Raw genomic sequence first — 24,510 nt, 5'->3', positions numbered from 1 at the left:
AACCAGAACGATATTCCAGTCCAATAGTAGCGAACATTATTTTTCCAGAATTTGGAAGTTGTCGCAGGACTGCAGGCAACAGAACAGAAGACTTTCTGGTTAGTCACTTCTCTGTATGTGGCATGTGAGCTCAGAAGAATGCAGGCCAGTAGGGAACAGACCCGAATACAGTGGTACCTCGGGTTACATACGCTTCAGGTTACACACTCCCCTAACCCAGAAATAGTGCTTCAGGTTAAGAACTTTGCTTCAGGATGAGAACAGAAATCGTTCTCCGGTGGTATGGCGGCAGTGGGAGGCCCCATTAGCTGAAGTGGTGCTTCAGGTTAAGAACAGTTTCAGGTAAAGAACGGACCTCCGGAACGAATTAAGTACTTAACCTGAAGTACCACTGTATCAGTGATGTGGAAAGGCTTTTTGTGAAACATCTTGTAGTTGGCCAAACCAGCTATCAGTATCAACATGCTGCAATGGAACCTGGTCTGTCTACCACATTTGGGTGCTGTAGGTCACACCCAACTGATACATTTAAAGCAGGGGTCAGCAGACTTTATCAGCGGGGGGCTGGTCCACTGTCCCTCAGACCTGGTTGGGGGGGGCGGACTATATTTTTTGTGGGGGAAATGAACGAATTCCTATGCCCCACAAATAACCCAGAGATGCATTTTAAATAAAGGGACACATTCTACTCATGTAAAAACACCAGGCAGGTCCCACAAATAACCCAGATACGCATTTTAAATAAAAGCACACATTCTACTCATATAAAAACACGCTGATTCACGGACCGGCCAGATTTAGAAGGTGATTGGGTTGGATCCAGCCCCAGGCCTTAGTTTGCCTACCCATGATTTAAAGTACTGTTACGCCACGTCAAGCATCATGGCGTCACCCAAAGAATTCTGGGAAAGGGAAGTTTGTTAAGGGTGCTGAAAGTTGTTGAGAGAAATGCCATCCCCGTGATTCATCGGTGGAAGGCATGGGGTGGACTTCAGCTTTTCCTCCACAGGAATGCCAGGATTCTCGACCCCTTATTGCTCTGCACTGCACCATTGCAGCTTCTCTCCATGTATGCCCCTGTTGAATTTGCTCCCGTTTGTCCTCCATTTCTCCCAGGTTTCCCTTAGTACCACCGCAGACCTGTTAAAAACTAGATTTGTGCACACTGACGGGCTTCCAGTTTGATTCAGAATTTAACTTTAGTAGTTTGGTAGGGGGGACGTGGGTGGCGCTGTGGGTTAAACCACAGAGCCTAGGACTTGCTGATCAGAATGTTGGTGGTTCGAATCCCTGCGACGGGGTGAGCTCCCATTGTTCGGTCCCTGCTCCTGCCAACCTAGCAGTTCGAAAGCACGTCAAAGTGCAAGTAGATAAATAGGTACCACTCCGGCGGGAAGGTAAACAGCGTTTCCGTGCACTGCTCTGGTTCGCCAGAAGCGGCTTAGTCATGCTGGCCACGTGACCCAGAAGCTGTACGCCGGCTCCCTCGGCCAGTAAAGCGAGATGAGCGCCGCAACCCCAGAGTCGGCCACGACTGGACCTAATGATCAGGGGACCCTTTACCTTTTAGTTTGGTAGGGGCAAAAGTTTCTTGTACTTGCATCCGTGTTTATGCGACCTGAGTCTTCTGCCTGCAACTGCAGCATGGATTTGCCTTGGGAGGGTGGATGGAAGGTCCCCATGGAGGCAATTTAACTCGACTGACCTTCTGGAGCAATCTGAAGTATGGTTTGTATAGGAAACCTTTTCTCTCTGGAAATCCAGATTGGCCACCAACAGTGGCCAAGTGTGTGGGCCGCGTTTTAAAGCACCATTTAACACCTCTGAGTGTGGTTTTTAAAAAGGGTGTTGTGTAAAATTATTTGTGTAAAAGCTCTGAAACAGCTTGCAACAGAAGCTCTGGAACAATGATTTAACCCCCCCCCCCTTTTTAGGCTGTTTTTGCAATATAAACACACAAACACATAACCCTCAGAGGTGCTTTATATAGTATGCAGCTTTTATTGATCTAAAGGCAGCATTTCCCTTTTGGGATTTTGGGGGAAAGTGGTCTAATTAACTATAAAAAACTCTCCTTTTTCCCTTTAAAACTTTGTATATTAATACGTGCCGGAAAGTGCAGTGTACCAGAGATCCATCTTTTACAGATCCCGTGCCATTTTTAAGCTGTTGTCCTATTTCACCTATATACAAATGATATTGTTGAGTTTCTGTCATCACTAACTTATCACATCTCCAAGTTGGCCACAAAAAAAGATTTCTGTTTTATTGGATGCAGATGATGCTATAATTCTATTCCAGAAAAAAATGAGTGTGAGGGTATTTTCTGAATATTGTTAAAAAAGGAGGTAATGGTGTTTTCTAAATGATACACACACCTTCCCCAAATGGTATTTAGATGAGCAGCTTATTGAACAAGTAACAGTTTTTAACTATTTGGGAATAGATTTTCAACCTTCTGAAAAGATCAACAAGAATATGGGCTTAGAAGAAGTTATTCAAATTCTTCTGCTTTTTTAAAGAAAAAAACCACAAACAAAAGGCCATAATTTTATTTCTGCAGTACTTGGCTAAACCTTGAGCTCAGTTACTTTATGGGATTCCGATGCTAATTTAAACCCTCTGGATGTTGTGCAGTGTAAATTCCTTCGACACGTTTCCTCTGTACCAGGTTGGGTCTCAAATGTCACTTTGCGACCCGAAGCTTCCATTCTCACACAGGCCTGGATGAGGCCATTGGCTTGGCTGGTTTCGTTCCGCTCGATTCACTTGAAAGCAAGCTGGATGAAAGCCATCGATTTAAGGTTATGCGCTTTTGGCTTTTCAACCACATCAGTTATTAAGTTTAGGTCCGAGCAGAGCATTAGAATGTATTGAGGCAACGCAAGTTTGATACTAGACCACAAAATAATCTTCCTGCAATGAGAAAATTGAGTCCCTGGTATGACTGCTTTGCAGATAGCCCTCTTGATAACAGTAGCATCTCTCTACGTGGGGCTGCCCTTGAGACTGACCCAGAAACTCCAGCGGGTGCAGAATGCCACGGCGAGACTCCTTACGGGGTCCTCGCTGCGAGATCACATTCACCCGGTGCTATACCAGCTGCACTGGCTCCCGGTGGAGTACAGGATCAGGTTTAAGGTGCTGGTTTTAACCTTTAAAGCCCTATACGGCCTAGGACCCTCGTACCTACGGGACCGCCTCTCCTGGTATGCCCCGCGGAGGACCTTACGGTCTTCAAACAAAAACATTGTGAAGGTCCCAGGCCACAGGGAGGTTAGGCTGGCCTCAACCAGAGCCAGGGCTTTTTTGGTTGTGGCTCCGATCTGGTGGAACACTCTGCCACAAGAGACTAGGGCCCTGTGGGACTTGACATCTTTCCGCAGGGCCTGCAAGACAGAGCTGTTCCACCAGGCCTTTGGTCAGGGCACAGCCTGACCCCCTCCTTCTGTAATCCTCACAGAATTCTAGCCCAATGGTTGCCATCAATTTGATTTGAATTAATTTTATAATGAAATGATTTTAGAATGTTGTATTATTTTATTGTTGTTAGCTGCCCTGAGCCCCGCTTCGGCTGGGGAGGGCGGGATATAATTTTTTTAAAAAATATTATTATTATTATTATTATTATTATTATTATTATTATTATCTGCAGGATCTAACATATCCAAAGAACAGAAGAGCCTTCTTGAGTTCACAACTGGACGTGCTTCCTTCATCAGTAGTACTTGAGGGTTGTTTTAAGACAGGCAAAGGCAAACGTGGCCCTCCAGATGTTTTGGGACTACAACTCCCATCATCCCTGACCACTGGTCCTGTTAGCTAGGGATGATGGGAGTTGCAGTCCCAAAACATCTGGAGGGCCGAGTTTGCCTGCGCCTGTTCTAAGAGAATCCTTTCACAAAGTTGGATACAGAGTTTTCCACTTCCTCCAGGTCTTGCCAACCAAAAATAAAAATATGCTATATTTTCTAACTTCAAAAGCAACTTCCTGGCTTGGGGTTAGGTCCACAGGCTCTCTTCCTCCTAGGAAAGGAGCATCGCCTGAGAGGAGTCCTTTGCTACACATGGAAGGAGTCATTTTGCATTGATTCCCTTCACAGAACTACAATTCCCAGAGTTCCCTGGTGCATGGATGCGGCCATAATGTGGAAAGTTGGTCGGGATCAGTGCCCGTTTACCAGATACAGTGGACGTTTGGGTTGCAAACGTGATCCATGCGGGATGCATGTTCGCAATCCACATCTTTGCATGCGTGGGTTGTGATTCGGCGCTTCTGTGCATGCGCAAAGCTCAATTTAGCGCTTCTGCGCATGCACGACCGCCGAAACCCAGAAATAACCTGTTCCGGTACTTCCGGGTTTCGGTGGTCCGCAACCCGAAAAAACGCAACCTGAAGCGGTTGTAACCCGAGGTATGACTGCAGGCAGATTAGGCACCGGCCTGTGGGCCCCACGCCTCCCCCCCCCACAATAATATTTATTATTTTCCATACATAAACATAACAGAAGAAAAAGTTAACAATAATAAAGGAAAAAGAATGAAACACAAAAAAGAAAAAGAAAAAAAGAATATAAAACATAAAATACATCAAATCACCACATAAACTAACTTAATTAATTAATTAAAATCCATCTTCATAAACATATTACTTGACTCCCTCAAATCTCTTCCATCTGAGTTTCTTAGTAATTATATATAGCAGTTTCCAATATCATTATTTCATAAAACCATATCGCAGCCATAATCCTATTTCCTAACTTTTCTTTTCGTACGTTTTTTCTTATTTATTTATTTAATCCCAATTTAATCCTAGGCCTAATTGATTCTTTCAAGTGATTACATAGCTTTAATATTGCAATATTTATTCGAACAGTCTTTAAATTCCTTCCAGTCTCCTTGGTGTTCCTCTTCTTTCTGGTCGCGGATTCTCCCGCCTTTTAGGGGGCGCTGGGACAACGGATCAAAATCATAATCAATTTTGAAATACTGATCTTGAAAGAAAGTGTCAATCAAGCTTTCTTCTCTCCTAAAATTTGTGAGGGGATCCCCCGAGATTTTTGACTGCCTAGGGGCGTCCGCAGGGTTTAATCCGGCACCAGTTGGGATTCTGCTAGCCATTTACGACAGAAGAGCAACGCTCGGGTTGTGCCAGGAGTCAGCAGTCTGGAAGCATCCTTAGCAATGCTGAAATTCACATTTCAGGGTGTGTGTTGTTTTTTTTTTAAAAAAGGCTAAGAACATGTTTAGACAGCATATTATGGCTCCGCGTCATACAGCCACATCCGAAGAGCAGGAAGTGTAATGGAGGAAAATATATTCCTATCTCCATTTTTTTCGGCACTTCGACTCCCTTTGTGAGACTTGCTAGATCACAAAGGCAGGACTAGGAGGTCCCATATTTAGAGAGTATTATGTGCCTTTTCCTCCTCAGGTAACTTGCCTTTGTGTTTGCCCCTCCTGTAAAAGGTTCTGAAATCTCCAGCGGCTGTAATTTTCTAAGTTCTCCTGCAAGTGGTAATTTTCTACTTTTAGCCCTTTGTCTGTTTTTAGAGTCAGCCGATCTCTCCCTTTCGGTCATAGGCACAAATTCTTTTTCTGGTCTGGACAGTTGAGTATGACCTTACGGTTTCTAAACTCATCTGTCCAGGAGCATGGCGAAGCCTCGGGAGAGCTCATTTTCCCCAGAACCTGCCATGTCTTGAATTAATTTTATAATGAATGATTTTAGAGTGTTGTTTGTGCTGTACTTTTGTACTGTTTTATTGTTGTTAGCCGCCCTGAGCCCGGCTTCGGCTGGGGAGGGCGGGATATAAATAAAATTATTATTATTATTATTATTATTATTATTATTATTATTATTATTATTATTTTGTTTGGGGGGCTGACACCACTGCCTCCTTTTGTACCTGCAAGGAAAGGGATCTTGAGAGTGAATGATTAAAAAAATAAATCCATATGGCATACTCTCCGAGATTTCTCCAATGAAAATAGGGATGTACAACAACAGTACCCCTTCCATCTAACTAGGTTGCCCCAGTCACTCTGGGTAGCTTCCAGCCTATATAAAAACATAATAAAACATTGAACATTAAAAAAAGCTTCCCTGTAATGTTGTCTAGTTACTTATCTCCTTGGCTTGGTGGGTCATATAACTCCATACCCTCCAGGGTGGATAAAAATCAAGGATTTTTAAAATATATATATATATATATGAAAAAAAAGGATTTTTAAATTTTAAATCGGATTTTTAAAATAAAATGCTTTTGGATAAAAAATCTTTCTAATGATAGTTTTCTATTTAAGTTACATTATAGTCCAAAGGCTATTCATCGGGAAATAAGGATTTGTTTTAAGCTTTTCATGTGTGCTAAAACTCAGTCTAAGGTTGTGGTTTTTTTTTAAAAAAATGTTTAACCACATCAGTTAACAAACATGGATACATATGCTATAATGCTATTGTTTTAGTTAAATAAATTGTTTAAATTGTTATTAAGGAAATGATTATTTTTCTCCTTCCAATAAAGTACATCAGAAAAGTTGTCCAAATATAAACAATAATTTCATAATTACCTGTCTTTGTATTTCTAATAGTATAATCAAATCAGTAATTTTTGATAGAACTGTAAAAACAACTCTGAAAATTTATTTTTCCAAAGATGAAACCTTCTTCTGGTTGTAAATATTAAGATTATACCAGCAAGAATGAGTCTTTCTGTAAAAAATATGATTTAAATCAAGTCTTACTGACTTGTGATTTAAATCAAGTCTTAAAAAGGTAAAGATAAAGGACCCTTGACAGTTAAGTCTAGTTGCAGACGACTCTGGGGTTGTGGCGCTCATCTCGCTTTACAGGCTGAGGGAGCCGACGTTTGTCCGCAGACGGGTCATGCGGCCAGCATGACTAAGCCACTTCTGGTGAACCAGAGCAGCACACGGAAACACCATTTACCTTCCCACAGGAGGAGTACCTATTTATCTACTTGCACTGAATCATAGAATCATAGAGTTGGAAGAGACCCCAAGGGCCATCGAGTCCAACCCCCTGCCAAGCAGGAAACACCATCAGAGCACTCCTGACATATGGTTGTCAAGCCTCTGCTTAAAGACCTCCAAAGCAGGAGACTCCACCACACTCCTTGGCAGCAAATTCCACTGTCGAACAGCTCTTACTGTCAGGAAGTTCTTCCTAATGTTTAGGTGGAATCTTCTTTCTTGTAGTTTGGATCCATTGCTCCGTGTCCGCTTCTCTGGAGCAGCAGAAAACAACCTTTCTCCCTCCTCTATGTGACATCCTTTTATAGATTTGAACATGGCTATCATATCACCCCTTAACCTCCTCTTCTCCAGGCTAAACATGCCCAGCTCCCTTAGCCGTTCCTCATAAGGCATCGTTTCCAGGCCTTTGACCATTTTGGTTGCCCTCCTCTGGACACGTTCCAGTTTGTCAGTGTCCTTCTTGAACTGTGGTGCCCAGAACAGGACACCACTGGCGTGCTTTCGAACTGCTAGGTTGGCAGGAGCAGGGACCGAGCAACTGGAGCTCACCCCGTCGCGGGGATTTGAACCACTGACCTTCTGATCGGCAAGCCAGTGAGGCTCAGTGGTTTAGACCACAGCGACTAGTAATTTAAATCGTGATTTAAATAGATTTGATTTAAATCAAATCCACCCTGATACCCTCCAACATTTGTCTGAGGAAAATAGGGACGTCCTAAGGGAAAAGCGGGACATTCCGGGATCAAATCTGAAACGGCTTCTGTTTATTTGGGACTGTCCCTGGGAAATAGGGACGCTTGGAGGGTTTGAGATGGTTGTATCTTGTGGTGTTAGTATGGCTTCTGTCAGCAGGACATGGAAGCAATTGGTTTCTGGCGATTCCCTGTGGAAGTTTCCCCAACCCTTTGGAGCAGAATTATGGAGGGAGGGCAGCTACAGGAGGAAGACCAGTTCCCCTCACATTCTGCTGACGGGAGTGTTATGGTCATCTGAACAGCACATTGCAGTGGCGTAGAGTGGGGGGTGCAGGGCGCAACATCTGGGGGTTAGGGTTAGGGGACGTAAATCCACGGGTTAGGGGGCGCAAATCCACGGATTAGGGGGCGCAAATTACTTGCCTTGCCCCGGGTGCTGACAACCCACGCTACGCCACTGGCACATTGTATAAAATCTAGAAGCAACATCTCATCAGCTGAAAACTTTGCCCTTAAAGCCAGAAACAAGGCAAAAGCCCGACTCCAGCTCTGGCCTGTGTCTTGTGAGAAACTTTGCTAAAGAGATTGGCTTGGTGCGAGAAGGTAATTGCAGGTTTTAATAACCGTTTGGGGTTTTAAGCAAAGCAGCAAGTAAAATGCGGTTCTGCAAGAATGCATGTTTTCATAGTCAGAGGTGGTTGTATACAGTACTATTCTGGTTGGCTGCCCCTGCCATCTGGGAAACTACCTCGTACTTGATTCCTGCAGAGCTGTTTGCTACCAATATGGGGCTATTGAAAGCAGATCCCACCAGATCTGGGCACTATTCCACATTATGCCTGCTCTTACGTTTTCATTTCATTTCATGCATTTGTTTATTAAATGTGTATACCAACCTTTCTCCAAAGATCACGGGGGGACATAAAATTACAAAATAAGAACACAAAGTACAGTACAGTGGTACCTCTGGATGCGAACAGGATCCGTTCCGGAGCCCCGTTCGCATCCTGAGTAGAACGTAACACTTGACTGGTGCCTAAAGGTACGTTATGAAGGCCCCAGGTGAGCCTCTCTGGGGAGAGCATGCTGCAAACAGGGAGCCACTGCAGGAAAGGCCCTGTCTCATGTTGTCACCCTCCGGAGCTCTCCGGAACTCACAAAGAAGGGCCTCAGATTATTATTATTGCAGGGTCCGGGTCGGTTCATATGGGGGAGAGGCGGCCCTTGAGATATTGCAGTCCTGAGTCTTTTAAAGCTTTGTAGGTCAAAGATAAATGAAAGAGGGTAAGGATTTGCTGAAAGGACTTTGTAAACGGGAATACAAAAAGGAGAGGTGTGAGGAGGTCAAGGAAACAAGCAAATGAACTTAAAGATACTGAAAAATGGATTATTTCTTTTTTAAGATTTTTTTTCTTTTTTCTCTTTTTTCTACTTTTTCAACTACCTGTCTTTTTTGTATTTTGTATCACGCTCTTTATCTTTTTCTTCTTTTTTCTTTTTTTCTTTTTAGGTCTCTTTTTGGTAACTTCCTTGTTAGCTTTCGTTTTTTCTTTTTCTTTTTTTGTATGTGTAATTGTTGGTTTAATTATGTGTAATTTTTAAAAACCTATGTTTAGTGTAAAATCTCAATAAATATTTTAATAAATAAATAAATAAAGCTTTGTAGGTCAAAACCAGCGCTTTGATTTGGGCTCATAAACTTAATTGTTGGCCAGTGCAGTCAGGCTAGGATCAGTATAATAGGTTCAAACTGTATTGCCTTAATGAGCAACCTGGCCTCTGAATTAGTGGGTTGACCCGTGTTGTTGTGAGGATGGTCCTGTCTGTGACAGGGAGTTGCTAACTACATGGAGAGTTTTTTTATACAGTGGTACCTCGGGTTAAGAACTTGATTTGTTCTTAACCTGAAACTGTTCTTAACCTGAAGCACTGCTTTAGCTAATGGGGCATCCTGCTGCCGTTGCACCACCGCTGCACGATTTCTGTTCTCATCTTGAAGCAAAGTTCTTAACCCGAGGTAATATTTCTGGGTTAGCGGAGTCTATAACCTGAAGCGTATGTAACCTGAGGCATATGTAACCCAAGGTACCACTGTATATAAAAAGTATACAGTGGACGCTCGGGTTGCGAATGTGATCCATGCGGGAGGCACGTTTGCAACCCACAGTGGCGCGTCTGCGCATGCGCGGCTTGCGATTCGGCACTTATGCGCAAAGCGTGATTTAGCGTTTCTGCACATGTTCCGGTACTTCTAACCCGTTCCGGTACTTCTGGGTTTCGACAGGTCCATAATTCAAAAAAACGCAACCTGAAGCGTCTGTAACCTGAGGTATGACTGTATTTTGTTTTAATTTTCACAGACTCTGGGATATTCCTCATCTATAGCAGTGGTCTGCAAGGCTGCTTGGAGACTAAGGACTCTCTAGTGAAAATTTCCAAGAGTTGCAACACCAGCCTCCCAGCCCAGAAGTGGAAATGGGTTTCCCGGAACCGGCTTTTCAACGTTGGGACCATGCAGTGCTTGGGAGTCTCCTGGAAGTCTTCAAACTCCAGCGCAACAGCCCAGCCACTAGGCACCTACGAGTGCGACCGGGAATCTGTCAACATGCGGTGGAACTGCCGGAGCTTGGGTGACCAGCTTTCCCAGTATTTGAGGTTGGGGAACTGGTCACTGACACCATCGGAGAGGGGCGATCAGGCACGAGGAGGCCAGTGGAAGATCTATGGCCACGATGAAGATTTGTGCTCCAGGCCGTATTCGGGTAAAGCCTCTAGTAGAGGATTGAAACTTCTTTCTCGTTCTTTGCTGCTATTGCTGGTAGCACAGTGGTACCTTGGTAGTCGAACGGATTGACTCCAAAACAAATGCTGAATGCTGCAAACCCAAATGTGAGTGTTCTGGTTTGCGAACATTTTTCAGAAGCCAAACGTCCAGCACAGCTTCCAATTGAGTGCAGGAAGCTCCTGCAGCCAATCGGAGGCCGCGCCTTGGTTTCCAAACGTTTTCTGAAGTCAAACGGACTCCCAGAATGGATTTAATTCGAGAACCAATGTACCACTGTATGTGTTTCACGGGTTTGCTGTGCGAATTCAGAAGGCGGCTCTCTCAGCTGCACCAGTGCTGGGTCTAGCAAAGCAGAAGTGGTTCCTTCTACGTTCCGCACGGAGTCGTAGGAGTTTTCAGAGCTTAGGATTGCTCTGCAAATCATAGTTGAGTGGGGCGTCAGCAGTCGTAAAATTTCCAACTGTTTGTAAAAGCCAAGGCAAACGGGAAAATGGTGCTGTGTTTCTGAAAGATGGGTCCTTGATTCTTTGCCTCTCTTCCGCGATGCTCGCTGCGTTCCCACCATGTTTTAACTGTCTCTCTTGAGTTTCATTTTGCCAAAGTCTGGGCCGTCGCCAAAGCCACCGACCACCATTCAGTCTAAATAACGCTTAAGTTCAAACATCAGCCTCAGTTTGCATTGGAAACAGCTGCATAGTGAAATTGTGGTTTAAATTGCTTTAGTTTGAATCCAGGTTAAGTTGGTTGCCTTCTGGCTGTTTCCACACTGGGCCGCTGCTGTGAAATAGCTCTGCTTTTACTGACTTTCAACGAGGAATCTGCATCCTCCGCTTTATCTTTTCATAAACCCCTTTGAGGCTTTTTTTTGTCCCCCCACAATCAAGCTGTGTACAAATTTTACGAAATAAAATAAACATGTTTGCAGTTCAGATTTGTTTTTATTCATAGCTCAAAAATTCTGACCTTTATAGCTCAATAGAACAGTTGTACATTTTCTCCAGGTTTAGATGATCCATTTCATTACAATTTTGGCTGGTTTGCGACTACAACTCCCATCATCCCTAGCTAACAGGACCAGCGGTCAGGGATGATGGGAATTGTAGTCCCCAAAACAGCTGGCGGGCCAAGTTTGGCCATGCCTGGGTTAGATCATATGGCCTTTGGAGATTGCTCAGCTGTTTTGTTGATTGCGTTCTAACCATTTCCTTCTCTAGGGTCTAGCTCTCCTCCGAATCAGCTGTGTCACAATAACCCTTCCATTTACCTAAATAATACTACCTTTAAATCTGGTTTCCCCCACCGCCAAAATAAGAGACTGCAGTTGAAGGCAACTGATTGGTAGTGAGGCAGGGGGAGAGAGTTTGTAATCCTTTATCCTCACACAGAGGATCCTTTATCCTCACACAGCGGTTCGAATCACCGTGACGGGGTGAGCTCTTGTTGCTCAGTCCCAGCTCCTGCCAACCTAGCAGTTTGAAAGCACGTCAAAGTGCAAGTAGATAAATAGGTACTGCTCCGGCAGGAAGGTAAACGCCGTTTCCGTGCGCTGCTCTGGTTTGCCAGAAGCGGCTTAGTCATGCTGGACACATGACCCGGAAGCTGTACGCCGGCTCCCTCGGCCGATAAAGCAAGATGAGCGCTGCAACCCCAGAGTCGGCCACGACTGGACCTAATGGTCAGGGGTCCATTTACCTTTTTTATCCTCACACAGTGGTCCCAGAGCAGATTCTCTCTCTCTTAACTTACAGGGCTGGGGAAAAAGAGATTGCCCTTTGGCTAAAGGGTATTAGAGTGGCTATTCCACTTCCAGCTTAAATCAGAACAGCGATTCTGTGCTGCTAAATTGTCCCTGTCTGGGAGCACCCTTTGATTTCTAGCGAGGAAAGTTAGCCATGACTAACGAAGGTTCCACTAAAATGAGCGCAGGATTAAAGTTCAACTAATTTAGCCTGGATGGAACCCTCTTTCACAAAACCTATGTGTGTTCTAAATTGCAGCATAAAACCACTCTGTGATGTGGAACTGAACTGTTCTGTGAAAGGTTGCTTTTCTGTCCCTCAAGGCTGCAAAGATAGGCAGAGGTACATAGGCAGGTACCTGATAGAATCTAAGGCGCTAGATGGAGGACCAAATTTCCAGAGAATCAGTGTTCCATCGCTCTTTAACCTTTCTTCAAAATAAGTGCATGACAAAAATGCCATTATTGTTTAATTTGAGTAATTTATTTACTTCACGGAACTGAGCTGTTCTTTGGCAGAAAATTTGGGCTATGTTGATGCAGACTTTTTTGGGAGAGAAAAAATACCTGAGTACATATACATGTATTGCAAGGTGACCAAATGAACAAGAAACTCAGAACTCGGACCAGAGAGCGGTTTACGAATATGAATAGAGTCGTAGCCCAAAATTCATAAGTCAAGTCAGTGTGTCTTTCTGAAAGGACAAATGAGCTCACAGAGGGCAAATCCTCACCACCTCTGCGTTGTTGATATATTAGGAGAGGAAGGGGGGAATCACATTTCAAAGAAGTTCTTGTTTTGCTTTGCCTCTTCCCAGTCGGCTTTTGATGTGCTAACTTTTCAGACAATGCCAAACCCCAAAACCTTGCGATCCAATTCTGGATTGAATAGTCGGGAGGACCTTTTTTAAGTGTCTCCTATTTTTGCCGCAGTAAATAGACTAAACCTTTTGCTTTGGGAATTAAGCCCAACGCATGTACATTTCCAAACCCTGTGAGAGATCAGTTTCCCTGCTGATTATTTAGGGGATCAGATGCAAATGGTCTTATTTGATGTCTTTGCCTTCTGCTAGTTTGATGACCTTGAAGCTTTTTCAGCCAGCTGTGCTTCAGTCAGCATCCTTCCACTAACAAACAAGCCCTGTGTCTGCTTGATGCAGGATTTTTATGTTTGTTTTGGTAGCGCAGTGTGCGCATACTCTCGGTGCATGTGGAAAAAATATCATCATGTGCTCAGTGGAGCAGCCCGCCAGCCCAAATATGTGCTGGATTAATTTGAAGTCAGGCAGGGTATGCGGTGAGGGCACAGCTAGCCGGAGGAGTTGTGGAATGATGTGTTGAATGTTAACTTAGGGCTGCAAGAACATACAGGTGAAACTCGGAAAATTAGAATATTGTGGAAAAGTTCATTTATTTCGGTAATTCAACTTAAAAGGTGAAACTAATATATGAGATAGACTCATGACATGCAAAGCGAGATATGTCAAGCCTTTATTTGTTATAATTGTGATGATCATGGTGTACAGCTGATGAAAAGCCCAAATTAACAATCTCAGAAAATTAGAATTTTAAACGAAATCAGCAAAACAAGGACTGCAAGTAGAGCAATATTGGGCCTCTGAGAAGTAGAAGCATGCATATGTACTCAGTACTTGGTTTGGGCCCCTTTTGCATCAATTACTGCCTCAATGCGGTGCGGCATGGATGCTATCAGCCTGTGGCACTGCTGAGGTGTTATGGAAGACCGGGATGCCCCAATAGCAGCCTTCAGCTCTTCTGCATTGCTCGGTCTCATGTCTCTCATCTTTCTCTTGGCAATGCTCCATAGATTCTCTATGGGGTTCAGGTCAGGCGAGTTTGCTGGCCAATCAAGAACAGTAATCCCATGGGCATTGAACCAGGTACTTTGGGCAGTGTGGGCAGGTGCCAAAGTCCTGCTGGAAAATGAAGTCAGCATCCCCATAAAGCTCATCTGCGGAAGGAAGCATGAAGTGCTCTAAAATCTCCTGGTAGACGGCTGCGTTGACCATGGACTTAATGAAGCACAGTGGACCAACACCAGCTGATGGCATGGCCCCCCAAATCAACACAGACTGTGGAAACTTCACACTGGACTTCAAGCATCTGGCATTGTGTGACTCCCCATTCTTCCTCCAGACTCTGGGTACTTGGTTTCCAAATGATATGCAAAAGCTGCTCTCACCAGAAAAGAGATTAGTCAAGAAACAGATGAGAGACATGAGACCCAGCAATGCAGAAGAGCTTCTCCATGATATTCTAATTTTCCGAGTTTCACCTGTAGGTTGCCAAGGCCTTTGGGGTTAAATGATAAGCATTCTCTCTCCATATCAAAGAAGGACTCTCCATAGGAGCTCTTTCTCTCTGTGTGTTTTATCTCTCTCTTCTCTTCCTCCAGAAATTTACACCATTCAAGGCAACTCTCACGGGAAGCCCTGTACCATCCCCTTCAAGTATGACAACCAGTGGTTCTATGACTGCACCAGCATGGGGCGTGGAGATGGTCACCTCTGGTGTGCCACCACACAGGATTACGGCAAAGATGAAAGATGGGGGTTCTGCCCCATTAAGAGTAAGCTGCTTCTGTGGGGTGGGAAATCACGGGGACCGATGGGCATGTAGCAGCCAAACCACAGGAGTGAACAGATGGTTGTGCCAACTGTTGAACCGAAAAACAGTCCTCCTTTCTTAAGGCACCATGGGAGGTTTCCTTCTGCCTTCTAAGCCTCCAGGGTTTGGGTTTCCAAAACTACCCTTCTGTAAGTGTCCCGTTCACACACACATTCCCTGAGCGGTTGCACTGTTTTCTGTGATTCAGTCTTCCCCCTCAAGCGTTGGAGTATTGATGAATATTCCATGCTGGTGTCCAGGGACAAGGGACTAAAACCAGTAGGGTTCGCTGTAAATAGATAAGATAGGCATGCAAGTGCTGCAGAAGCTGTAGTAGTGTATAGAACAGGCTTCCTCAGCCTTGGCCCTCCAGATGTTTTTGGCCTACAACTCCCATGATCCCTAGCTAGCAGGACCAGTGGTCAGGGATGATGGGAATTGTAGTCTCAAAACATCTGGGGGGCCGAGGTTGAGGAAGTCTGGTATAGAAGGACACCAATGATCGGTCTCTTTCCTGTATCGTGACAAAGGGTAAACAATATCCGCATTAATTTGAGACTGTCCTTTACCCTCAGGGCTCAAAGTGAGTTAAATATCTTACAAATGTATATAAAATAAAACAGACATTGAATGGGTGCTTCTCAGAGTGCTCAGTTTGAAAGATAAGGAAGGAGTGCAAGCCTATAGAAGGCCGTATCGCCATTCCCAAACTGCTGTCCCATCTTCTCTTATTCCTGCTACAGTGGTACCTCGGGTTACAGACGCTTCAGGTTACAGACTCCGCTAACCCAGAAATAGTTAAGAACTTTGCTTCAGGATGAGAGCAGAAATCACCTGGCGGCGGCGGGAGGCCCCATTAGCTAAAGTGGTGCTTCAGGTTAAGAACAGTTTCAGGTTAAGAATGGACCTCCGGAACAAATTAAGTATGTAACCAGAGGTACCACTGTATAAAGTACAGTGGTACCTCTGGTTGCAAATGGGATCCGTTCCAGAGGTCCGTTCGCAACCTGAAAGGAACACAACCCGCACCTGTGTGTGTGCAGGTCGCGATTCGTCGCTTCTGCGCATGCGCGTGATGTCATTTAGCGCGTCTGCACATCTGCGAGCGGTGAAACCCGGAAGTAACCCGGACGCAACCTGAAAACGCTCAACCTGAAGCAAACGCAACATGAGGTATGACTGTATAAGGTATAGTCACTGCCTTCTCTCCTCTGCCCGCACCTCAAAGGACCCTGTCACAGAACACAGAGGCTGGAAAAAGCCTTCCCTAAAACTCTGGAAAAGTTATTCTTTGAAGGAGAACTATCTGAAAATGAATCACAGATGGTATTTAACTCTGAGTAGGTTTTTTAGGATGTGTAAGACTGATCAGATAAGTGCTGGAAGTGTAAAGAGGCGGAGGGAATGGTCTTTCATATGTGGTGGACGTGTTAAAGGGTAAAAGAATATTGGGAAATGAACCGTAATGAATTGAAAAAAATGTTTAAAAGTACTCTCCCCCCCCCCCCAAAAAAAACAGAGTCCTTTCTGTTGGGGATAATTCAGACTGAAATTCCCAGGTGTCAAAAAAGGTTATTTATGTATGCCACTATTGCGGCCCGTGTTTTGTTAGCCCCAAAATGGAAAATGAGCAAGGTCCCAACCAAAGACATTCTAATGGCAACTAGAGTTGACAGAATATGCACAACTCGCAGACTTAACATATAGAATAAGAGAACAAGAGGGTCAAAAGTTTAAAGAAGATTGGAAACCGTTTATTGAATATATGGGAAATAATTGTGTACAGCTGAAAACGTTGGCAGCATTAAGATAAATTCAGCAGTATAAATAAGTGATGGTGGGTGTAATAATGGAATGCTGAATGATATAGTTTCTGTAAAATAAGCAGGGATTTATGATATGTAAGGGATGCGGGTGGCGCTGTGGGTTAAAACACAGAGCCTAGGACTTGCCGATCAGAAGGTTGGCAGTTCGAATCCCTGCGATGGGGTGAACTCCCATTGCTCGGTCCCTGCTCCTGCCCATCTAGCAGTTCGAAAACACGTCAAAGTGCAAGTAGATAAATAGGTACCACTCCGGCAGGAAGGTAAACGGCATTTCTGTGTGCTGCTATGGTTCGCCAGAAACGGCTTAGTCATGCTGGCCACATGACCCAGAAGCTGTACGCCAGCTCCCTCAGCCAGTAAAGCGAGATGAGCGCCGCAACCCCAGAGTTGGCCACGACTGGACCTAATGGTCAGGGGTCCCTTTACCATTTACCTTTATGATATGTAAAATGAACCATGGAAAGAGAAGAAGGGAAGTCATTGATATCTCAAGGGTGTAAAATGAGTATTTTAAATTGTAAAACAGAAATTTTAATAATTGTGTGTGTGTGTGTGTGTGCGCGCACACACACACACACACACTGGTACCTCTGGTTACATACTTAATTTGTTCCGGAGGCCCATTCTTAACCTGAAACTGTTCTTAACCTGAAGCACCACTTTAGTTAATGGGGCCTCCCGCTGCTGCTGTGCCACCAGCACGCAATTTCTGTTCTCATCCTGAAGCAAAGTTCTTAACCCGAGGTACTATTTCTGGGTTAGCGGAGTCTGTAACCTGAAGCATATGTAACCTGAAGCATATGTAACCCGAGGTACCACTGTATATGTGTGTGTCTTCTTTCCACCTCCCATTCCATTGTGGTCTTCAAAAGGGACAACTCCCCTTTGATGATACTACCTGCAAATGGCTGCCCCCAGGGTGTCTGTTGACCACGTTAACTTGCAGTAGTAAATGCCCTTCTTTCTTTCTTTCTTTGTCTGTCCTCTTAGGCGATGACTGCGATACATTTTGGGACAGGGACCAGCTCACCAACAGCTGCTACCAGTTCAACTTCCAGTCCACCCTGTCTTGGCAGGAGGCTGGGAAGAGCTGTGAGCAGCAAGGGGCCAGCCTTTTGAGCATCACTGAGGTCCACGAACAGACCTACATCAATGGTGAGCAATGGGCACAGGGAACTGAAGAAGTCCCTGTGTGCTGGACCCGGGGGGGGGGTTACCGAGAGGCGTGGTCAGAGTCCGGTCCTGGGTCAAGGGTCTGGAGACTGTCCACCAAGGGGGAAGCGGGGTCCAAAGCAAGAAGCCGGGCCTGGTCAGGAACTCTGGAAGAACAGTTCTGTGTGCTGGCAGAAACAGGTTTCCAACGACGTTGCTCCTGCAACCTGGGACCGGGCTGACTGGCCTTTATCTCCTCTGAGGCCAGGGGCGGTCCCGGCCCACAGGTGACCCACGTCTCCTGGCCTTAAGGCGAGCACTCCTCCTGAGAGAACTTACAGATAGGTAGCCGTGTTGGTCTGCCATAGTCAAAATAAAAAATTCCTTCCAGTAGCACCTTAAAGACCAACTAAGTTAGTTCTTGGTATGAGCTTTCGTGTGCATGCACACTTCTTCCGATACACTGAAACAGAAGTTGCCAGATCCTTCTATATGGGGAGAAGGTGGGGAGGGGTATTACTCAGAAGGGTGGTGGGAATGGGAGATTGGCAGATAGCTGAGATGAGCCTGTTGACGACTCTTAACGACTGCAGTAGGTCTTACAGGAAAAGGCAAGGGGTGAGAAGGTGAAAAATGGCTTAGTCATGTATAATGAGATAAGAATCCAATGTCTCTGTTCAGACCAGGTCTCTCCATGGTTTTAAGTTTAGTAATGAGTTGCAATTCAGCAACTTAGTTCCCTCTGCCTCTCTGCCCTGAGCCTCTGCAGCTCAGGAGAGGCTGGAGGGTTACTGGACCCAGAGGCAGCTTCACTTTCCCCTGACAGGGCTGGGAGAGGCGCACCTGCAGGCAATGGGTCCTCAATCACCTCCGGAGCCGGAGTGGATTCACCTGGTGCCTACTCCTGAGGACTTGGCACAGGTGCAGGCCCTTCAGATTCAAGCCCCTGCCCCGTTTCAGCCGGCCCTGGAGGTGGGGACTCCTGTGCAGGCTGGGACTCCTCAGGTTCAGCTTCTGAAACAGATTCCCAGGCCACCACACCCTGCTTCCCAAAGTGTGCAGGATGCCCTGACTGCCTTTCTCCCTGTGTACATGCACACCAGCAAAAGGCCGTTCCAGTCATGTTTGTTCTCCTGGTCTACTTCAGTGAGTGGGAACTCGGTTTGGGAAGGGGCTATACTGAGGACTGACTCTGGGAATGTGGGCCAATCACTGTATAACATATTTGCAAATGTGTTTCTGAACAGCGACAGGAGATTTGGAGTTGCAGTTCTGCGATCACTTGAGATTCTGCAGCGGATTTCATTTCATTTTTAATTTGTATACCGCCTTTCTATCTTACAATACTCAAGGCGGTTTACAAGCTGAAGAAACAAAAAATGTACACCTTATAACAATCTAATGCAATACAGAAAAAAATGATAATAAAACATAACTTTAAAATAGGCAACCTACATCAAAAAAGCAACATTCAACAATCATTAGAATAGTATAAAATAATATCAACATATAAAAGTTAAACAGAAATCCACTCAACAGTTACAATAATTGCCTCAGTACATAAAACAATACAATACACATTGAGAAGCAGAGGGCGGGCAAGGCAGGTGGAAGGAGGCCTTGCCTGATGGAGTCTCTCCCCTCACAGTCTCTCTCAAATCATCATCATCATCATCATCATCATCTATACCCCACTCTCCCTGTCTAGAGCAGGGCTCAGGCCGGCTAACACCAATAAAATCACAGTAAAAATGTAATAGGGGGAAAAGAAAAGAAAAATTAAAATACAGGTTAAAATGCAATTTAAAATGCAGCCTCATTTTAAAGGTAGCCGATAAATCAAGACTATAAGGGGAAATAAACATAAGGGTCAGGCTGAGTCCAAACCAAAGGCCAGGCGGAACAGCTCTTCAGTACAGTCAAACCTTGGATACCGAACGCCTCCATTTTGGAACGTTTCGACTCCCAAACACCGAAAACCTGGAAGTAAATTCTCTGGTTTTCGAACGTTTTTTAGAAGCCGTGCCTCGGTTGTCAAACGTTTTGGAAGCTGAATGGGCTTCCGGAACGGATTATGTTCGACAATCGAGGTTTGACTGTATTGCTGCAGAAATTCAGAATCTCTTGAGTATCGGAAGAGAAGGAAAGCTGGCAGGCTCTTCTTGCAAATGAGAGAGATAGGATCTGGGGACAATCAGGCTGTGTTATGTGTTCAGCAGGGCAAGCGTCCAAGATTTAAGGAGGTCTCTGTGGCTGGAGGAAGTGGGGTCTAGGTTCTGTCAGGGACCAGGAAGTGCTTGCGTTGCTGCATGTCTCTTACACTGAGAAGGTGGAGGATCTGACTGCCCTTTTCCTGTCTACACCAGGACTGCTAACGGGATATGGTTCCACACTGTGGATTGGGCTTAATGATCTGGACCTCAACGGGGGCTGGCAGTGGTCAGACAACTCACCTTTGAAGTTCCTTAACTGGGAGAGTGGTAAGTAAGAAAAATACCAAGAGGATGGGTGAATTATCCCACTGAATTGACAAATGAGCCACATGGCTGGCATGGGCTGTTGGTATTTGCTGGAGACTAATTTTATGCAGGTGGCGCTGTGGTCTAAACCACTGAGCCTCTTGGGCTTGCCGATCAGAAGGTCAGCAGTTCGAATCCCCGCAATGGGGTGAGTTCCCGTTGCTCGGTCCCAGCTCCTGCCAACCTAGCAGTTTGAAAGCATGCCAGTGCAAGTAGATAAATAGGTACCGCTCCGGCGGGAAGGTAAACGGCGTTTCCGTGCGCTGCTCTGGTTTTGCCAGAAGTGGTTTAGTCATGCTGGCCACATGACCCGGAAAAACGGTCTGCGGATAAACGCCAGCTCCCTCGGCCAATAAAGCGAGATGAGCACCGCAACCCGAGTCATTCACGACTGGACTTAACTGTCAGGGGTCCCTTTACCTTACCTTAGTGCTACTATATCACTTTTTGGAATACAAAGTGTTGTGACACTGGTACTTTCTACCACCTTTGGTGGACATGCCCGAAGATTAAGGCTTTCTGGGAAATGATATATAATGAAATGAAAAAAGTACTTAAATGTACGTTCCCTAAGAAACCAGAGGCCTTTCTCTTGGGCATTGTCAGCCAAGTGGTGGCAAAGAGGGATAGAACTTTCTTTATGTACGCAACAACAGCAGCAAGAATACTCATCGCAAAGTATTGGAAGACACAAGATCTACCCACCTTGGAAGAATGGCAGATGAAAGTGATGGACTATATGATTTTGGCTGAGATGACTGGCAGAATCCGTGATCAGGGGAAGGAGACGGCGGAGGAAGAATGGAAGAAATTTAAAATTTATTTAAAGGACTATTATAAACTTGACGAATGCTAAAATGTTAAGGTTTTTTAGAAAGAAAGGGTTACAGTGACATAAGATTGGAGAAAAGAAAAGATTAAGATGACAGAGGTTTGAAAGAAATATATATAACTTGCTAAAAAACTTTGGACATGTGGATGCAGAAAGGGGAGGTATGGGGGAGTCCGAAGAAAGAGGTTTTTTGAAAAAATATTATGAAATACTATATGTGTTTGTATGTCTTTTTATGTGTTTGTTTGTTATAAAAGCTTTGTAAAACCAATAAAAAAATTTTTTTAAAAAAAAACAAAGTGTTGTGACACTTCTGATACTGGTTTGGCCAAAGGTACCCCACAAATGTCAACTGTGAGCAGTCACTTGAACTTGGGTCACAGTTGGCAAATCGAGCTCTTCAGCTGTGCAGTATAAATTCTCTCCTGCCTTCAGTGATGCAGCTAGATAATTTAAAACCCCAGACTTAGTGACCTTTCCCCCTCTTCTTCTTTTTTCCGGTGGGGGGCTTTTGACGCCCATGTGTATTGTGGGCAGTTGTGAAGCAAACAATTCACATTTCTCTTCTCCATCCCCTCCCAGCTCTCCTCCATACTTTAAAACTGCTTCTACGTTTCTGATAAATCAGAGCAAGAAACACTTTGTGAATTCTGATTTATTATTATTATTTTTTAAGGAGCATGTAGAGTTTCTCATTTTAAACTAGCCATCTGGACTACGGGAATAAAATGGGGTTTGCTTCTGCTGAATGGATTTACTTGGGAATAAGCATCATATTTGCTTGTTATGGAAAAGGATGTAGTGGTTCTAAAGTAAATAATGAAATGAGCATTCTGTACATTGGTGCTTGGCCATTTCTTGACTCTCTCTCTCTCTCTCTCTCTCTCTCTCTCTCTCTGTACAGTGGTACCTCGGTTTACATACGCTTCAGGTTACAGACTCTGCTAACCCAGAAATAGTACCTCGGGTTAAGAATTTTGCTTCAGGATGAGAACAGAAATTGTGCTCCAGCGGCGCAGCAGCAGGAGGCCCCATTAGCTAAAGTTGTGCTTCAGGTTAAGAACAGTTTCAGGTTAAGAACGGACCTTCGGAATGAATTAAGTACTTAACCTGAGGTACCACTGTATATATATATTAAAGCAAGAAGATCAAGGGACGAACCTGGATAGCTCAGTTCTTTAGAGCATGGGTAGGCAGACTAAGGCCCGGGGGCCGGATCCGGCCCAATCGCCTTCTAAATCAGGCCTGTTGACGCTCCGGGAATCAGCGTGTTTTTACATGAGTAGAATGTGTGTTTTTATTTAAAATGCATCTCTAGGTTATTTGTGGGGCGTAGGGATTTGTTCATTCCCCCCCCCCCAATAAAAAACAAACAGTCCGGCTCTCTACAAGGTCTGAGGGACAGTGGACCGGCCCCCTGCTGGAAAAGTTTGCTGACCCCTGCTTTAGAGTATGGTTGCAGGTCTGATCTCAGTATGGGACTTCACTGTGGGGGGGGGGGGTTGAATCCTGAGGATCTCTCCCAACTTAACCTGAAACTGTTTTCTTAACCTGAAGCACCACTTTAGCTAATGGGGCCTCCCGCTGCCGCCACGCGATTTCTCTTCTCATCCTGAAGCAAAGTTCTTAGAGAGCTAGTGTGGTGTAGCGGTTAAGAGCGATAGACTCGTAATCTGGGGAACTGGGTTCGCTTCCCCGCTCCTCCACATGCAGCTGCTGGGTGACCTTGGGCTAGTCACATTTCTCTGAAGTCTCTCAGCCTCACTCACCTCACAGAGTGTTTGTTGTGGGGGAGGAAGGGAAAGGAGAATGTTAGCCGCTTTGGGACTCCTTCGGGTAGTGATAAAGCGGGATATCAAATCCAAACCCTTCTTCTTTTTCTTCTTAACCCGAGGTACTATTTCTGGGTTAGCGGAGTCTGTAATCTGAAGTGTATGTAACCTGAAGCGTCTGTAACCCGAGGTACCACTGTAAATGCATAGGCTGCCTCCACACCATATATTTAAAGCACAGGATTCCACCCAAAATCCTGAAAACGGTACTTTTTTATGGGAATTATAGTTCAGTGATGGCATGAGCTACAGTTCTCATTATTCTTTTTTTTTGGGGGGGGAGCCATGTGTTTTAAATGTGTGTGTGCAGCCTCTGTATTTGAGATTCAGAACTGATCTCAGGTGACATCCTCAGGTGTGGTTTTGCCTCTTGCCGCACAGCAAAGCACTGTCAGGCTGTGCTTTTCTGGGTAAATAACAGCTGTAGTTGCAAAGGTTGGTGATCTCCCCCTGCCGCCCCTTGCAGATCAGCCTGACAACCCCAGCGAAGAAAACTGTGGGGTGATACGGACAGAGTCGTCAGGGGAATGGCAGAACCGTGACTGCAGCATGGCCTTGCCTTACATCTGCAAGAAGAAACCCAATGCCACTTCTAATATATACTTCTTACGTGAGTAATGTGCAGAAAGTGATTGGTTTGACGTATATATATCATGATCTGAAAGCCACCTATCTCATGCCTGCCTTTCTGCAACCCCAACAACTATTGGCTGAGATGTTCTGATGTCACGGAATGTCCATGAAACATGTGCTGACTGTTTGGAGTAGAAGTGAGTGTCGGGAACGGAATGCTGCAAAGAGCGCAGCTTCTGTGAGACAAGTGAAAGGGCAGTTTAACTTCGGTCTTTTTTTTCCTGGCTGAAGCTGAACAGGCCTAGGGGAAAGCATGACTATAAAGCAGAGAGTGGGCAGAAAAAGCTTTCAAGCAGTGCTGTTGAGAGAAAAAGACAAAAGCCTGAGGGGGAAATGAAGGAGGGAGACCTTGTGGAAAACATCTTGCTGGATTTAGGGGCAGAAATACATGGAGTTGGTTGGAAGGAAGTAGGCAAGCAATGTCAGTTTGTAGAAAAAGTGCCAGGTAGTCCTAGAGGGTCTAAGTGAGGAAGGAGGGGAATTTTACACTTTCATCTGCATTGGCTGCAGGTTCTGTAGTTTGAAGGATTTTATTAGTTCTCTGTCAGATGGAGCCTTTTGGATTCATATATTTATTTACTTTTTACAATTTCTGACCTGGCCTACCCTGTAAGGCCCCAATAAATCAAAACTAAATAAAAGAAGGGAAAAGGTTTACAGCCGTACCTTGGAATTCGAACAGAATCCGTTCCGGGAGTCCGACTTCCAAAACGTTCGGAAACCAAATCATGACTTCTGATTGGCTGCAGGAAGCTCCTGCAGCCAATCAGAAGCCCCATCGGATGTTTGGCTTCCAAAGATAGTTGGCAAACTGGAACAGTCACTTCCGGGTTTGCGGCGTTCGGGAGCCAAAACGTTTGAGAACTAAGCT

The 24,510-nt window shown here is 45.0% G+C and overlaps 1 protein-coding gene across 1 annotated transcript in view; it reads left to right on the top strand.

The window, feature by feature from the left end:
• Positions 1 to 24,510, top strand: part of MRC2 (mannose receptor C-type 2) — an 82,499-nt gene that overhangs the window by 5,623 nt on the left and 52,366 nt on the right. Inside the window, exons 2-6 of the mRNA XM_082194695.1 lie at positions 10,055 to 10,456; positions 14,634 to 14,807; positions 17,662 to 17,826; positions 20,190 to 20,303; positions 23,473 to 23,616. Coding sequence (XP_082050821.1) covers positions 10,055 to 10,456; positions 14,634 to 14,807; positions 17,662 to 17,826; positions 20,190 to 20,303; positions 23,473 to 23,616 — 999 coding nt within the window. The remainder of the gene's footprint in view (positions 1 to 10,054; positions 10,457 to 14,633; positions 14,808 to 17,661; positions 17,827 to 20,189; positions 20,304 to 23,472; positions 23,617 to 24,510) is intronic.

Source organism: Podarcis vaucheri (genome assembly GCF_965113315.1).
Source record: "Podarcis vaucheri genome assembly, chromosome: 13".
Taxonomy (NCBI): domain Eukaryota; kingdom Metazoa; phylum Chordata; class Lepidosauria; order Squamata; family Lacertidae; genus Podarcis; species Podarcis vaucheri.
The sequence above is the reverse complement of the archived record's forward strand: the minus strand, read 5'-3'. Positions and strand labels throughout refer to the sequence as shown.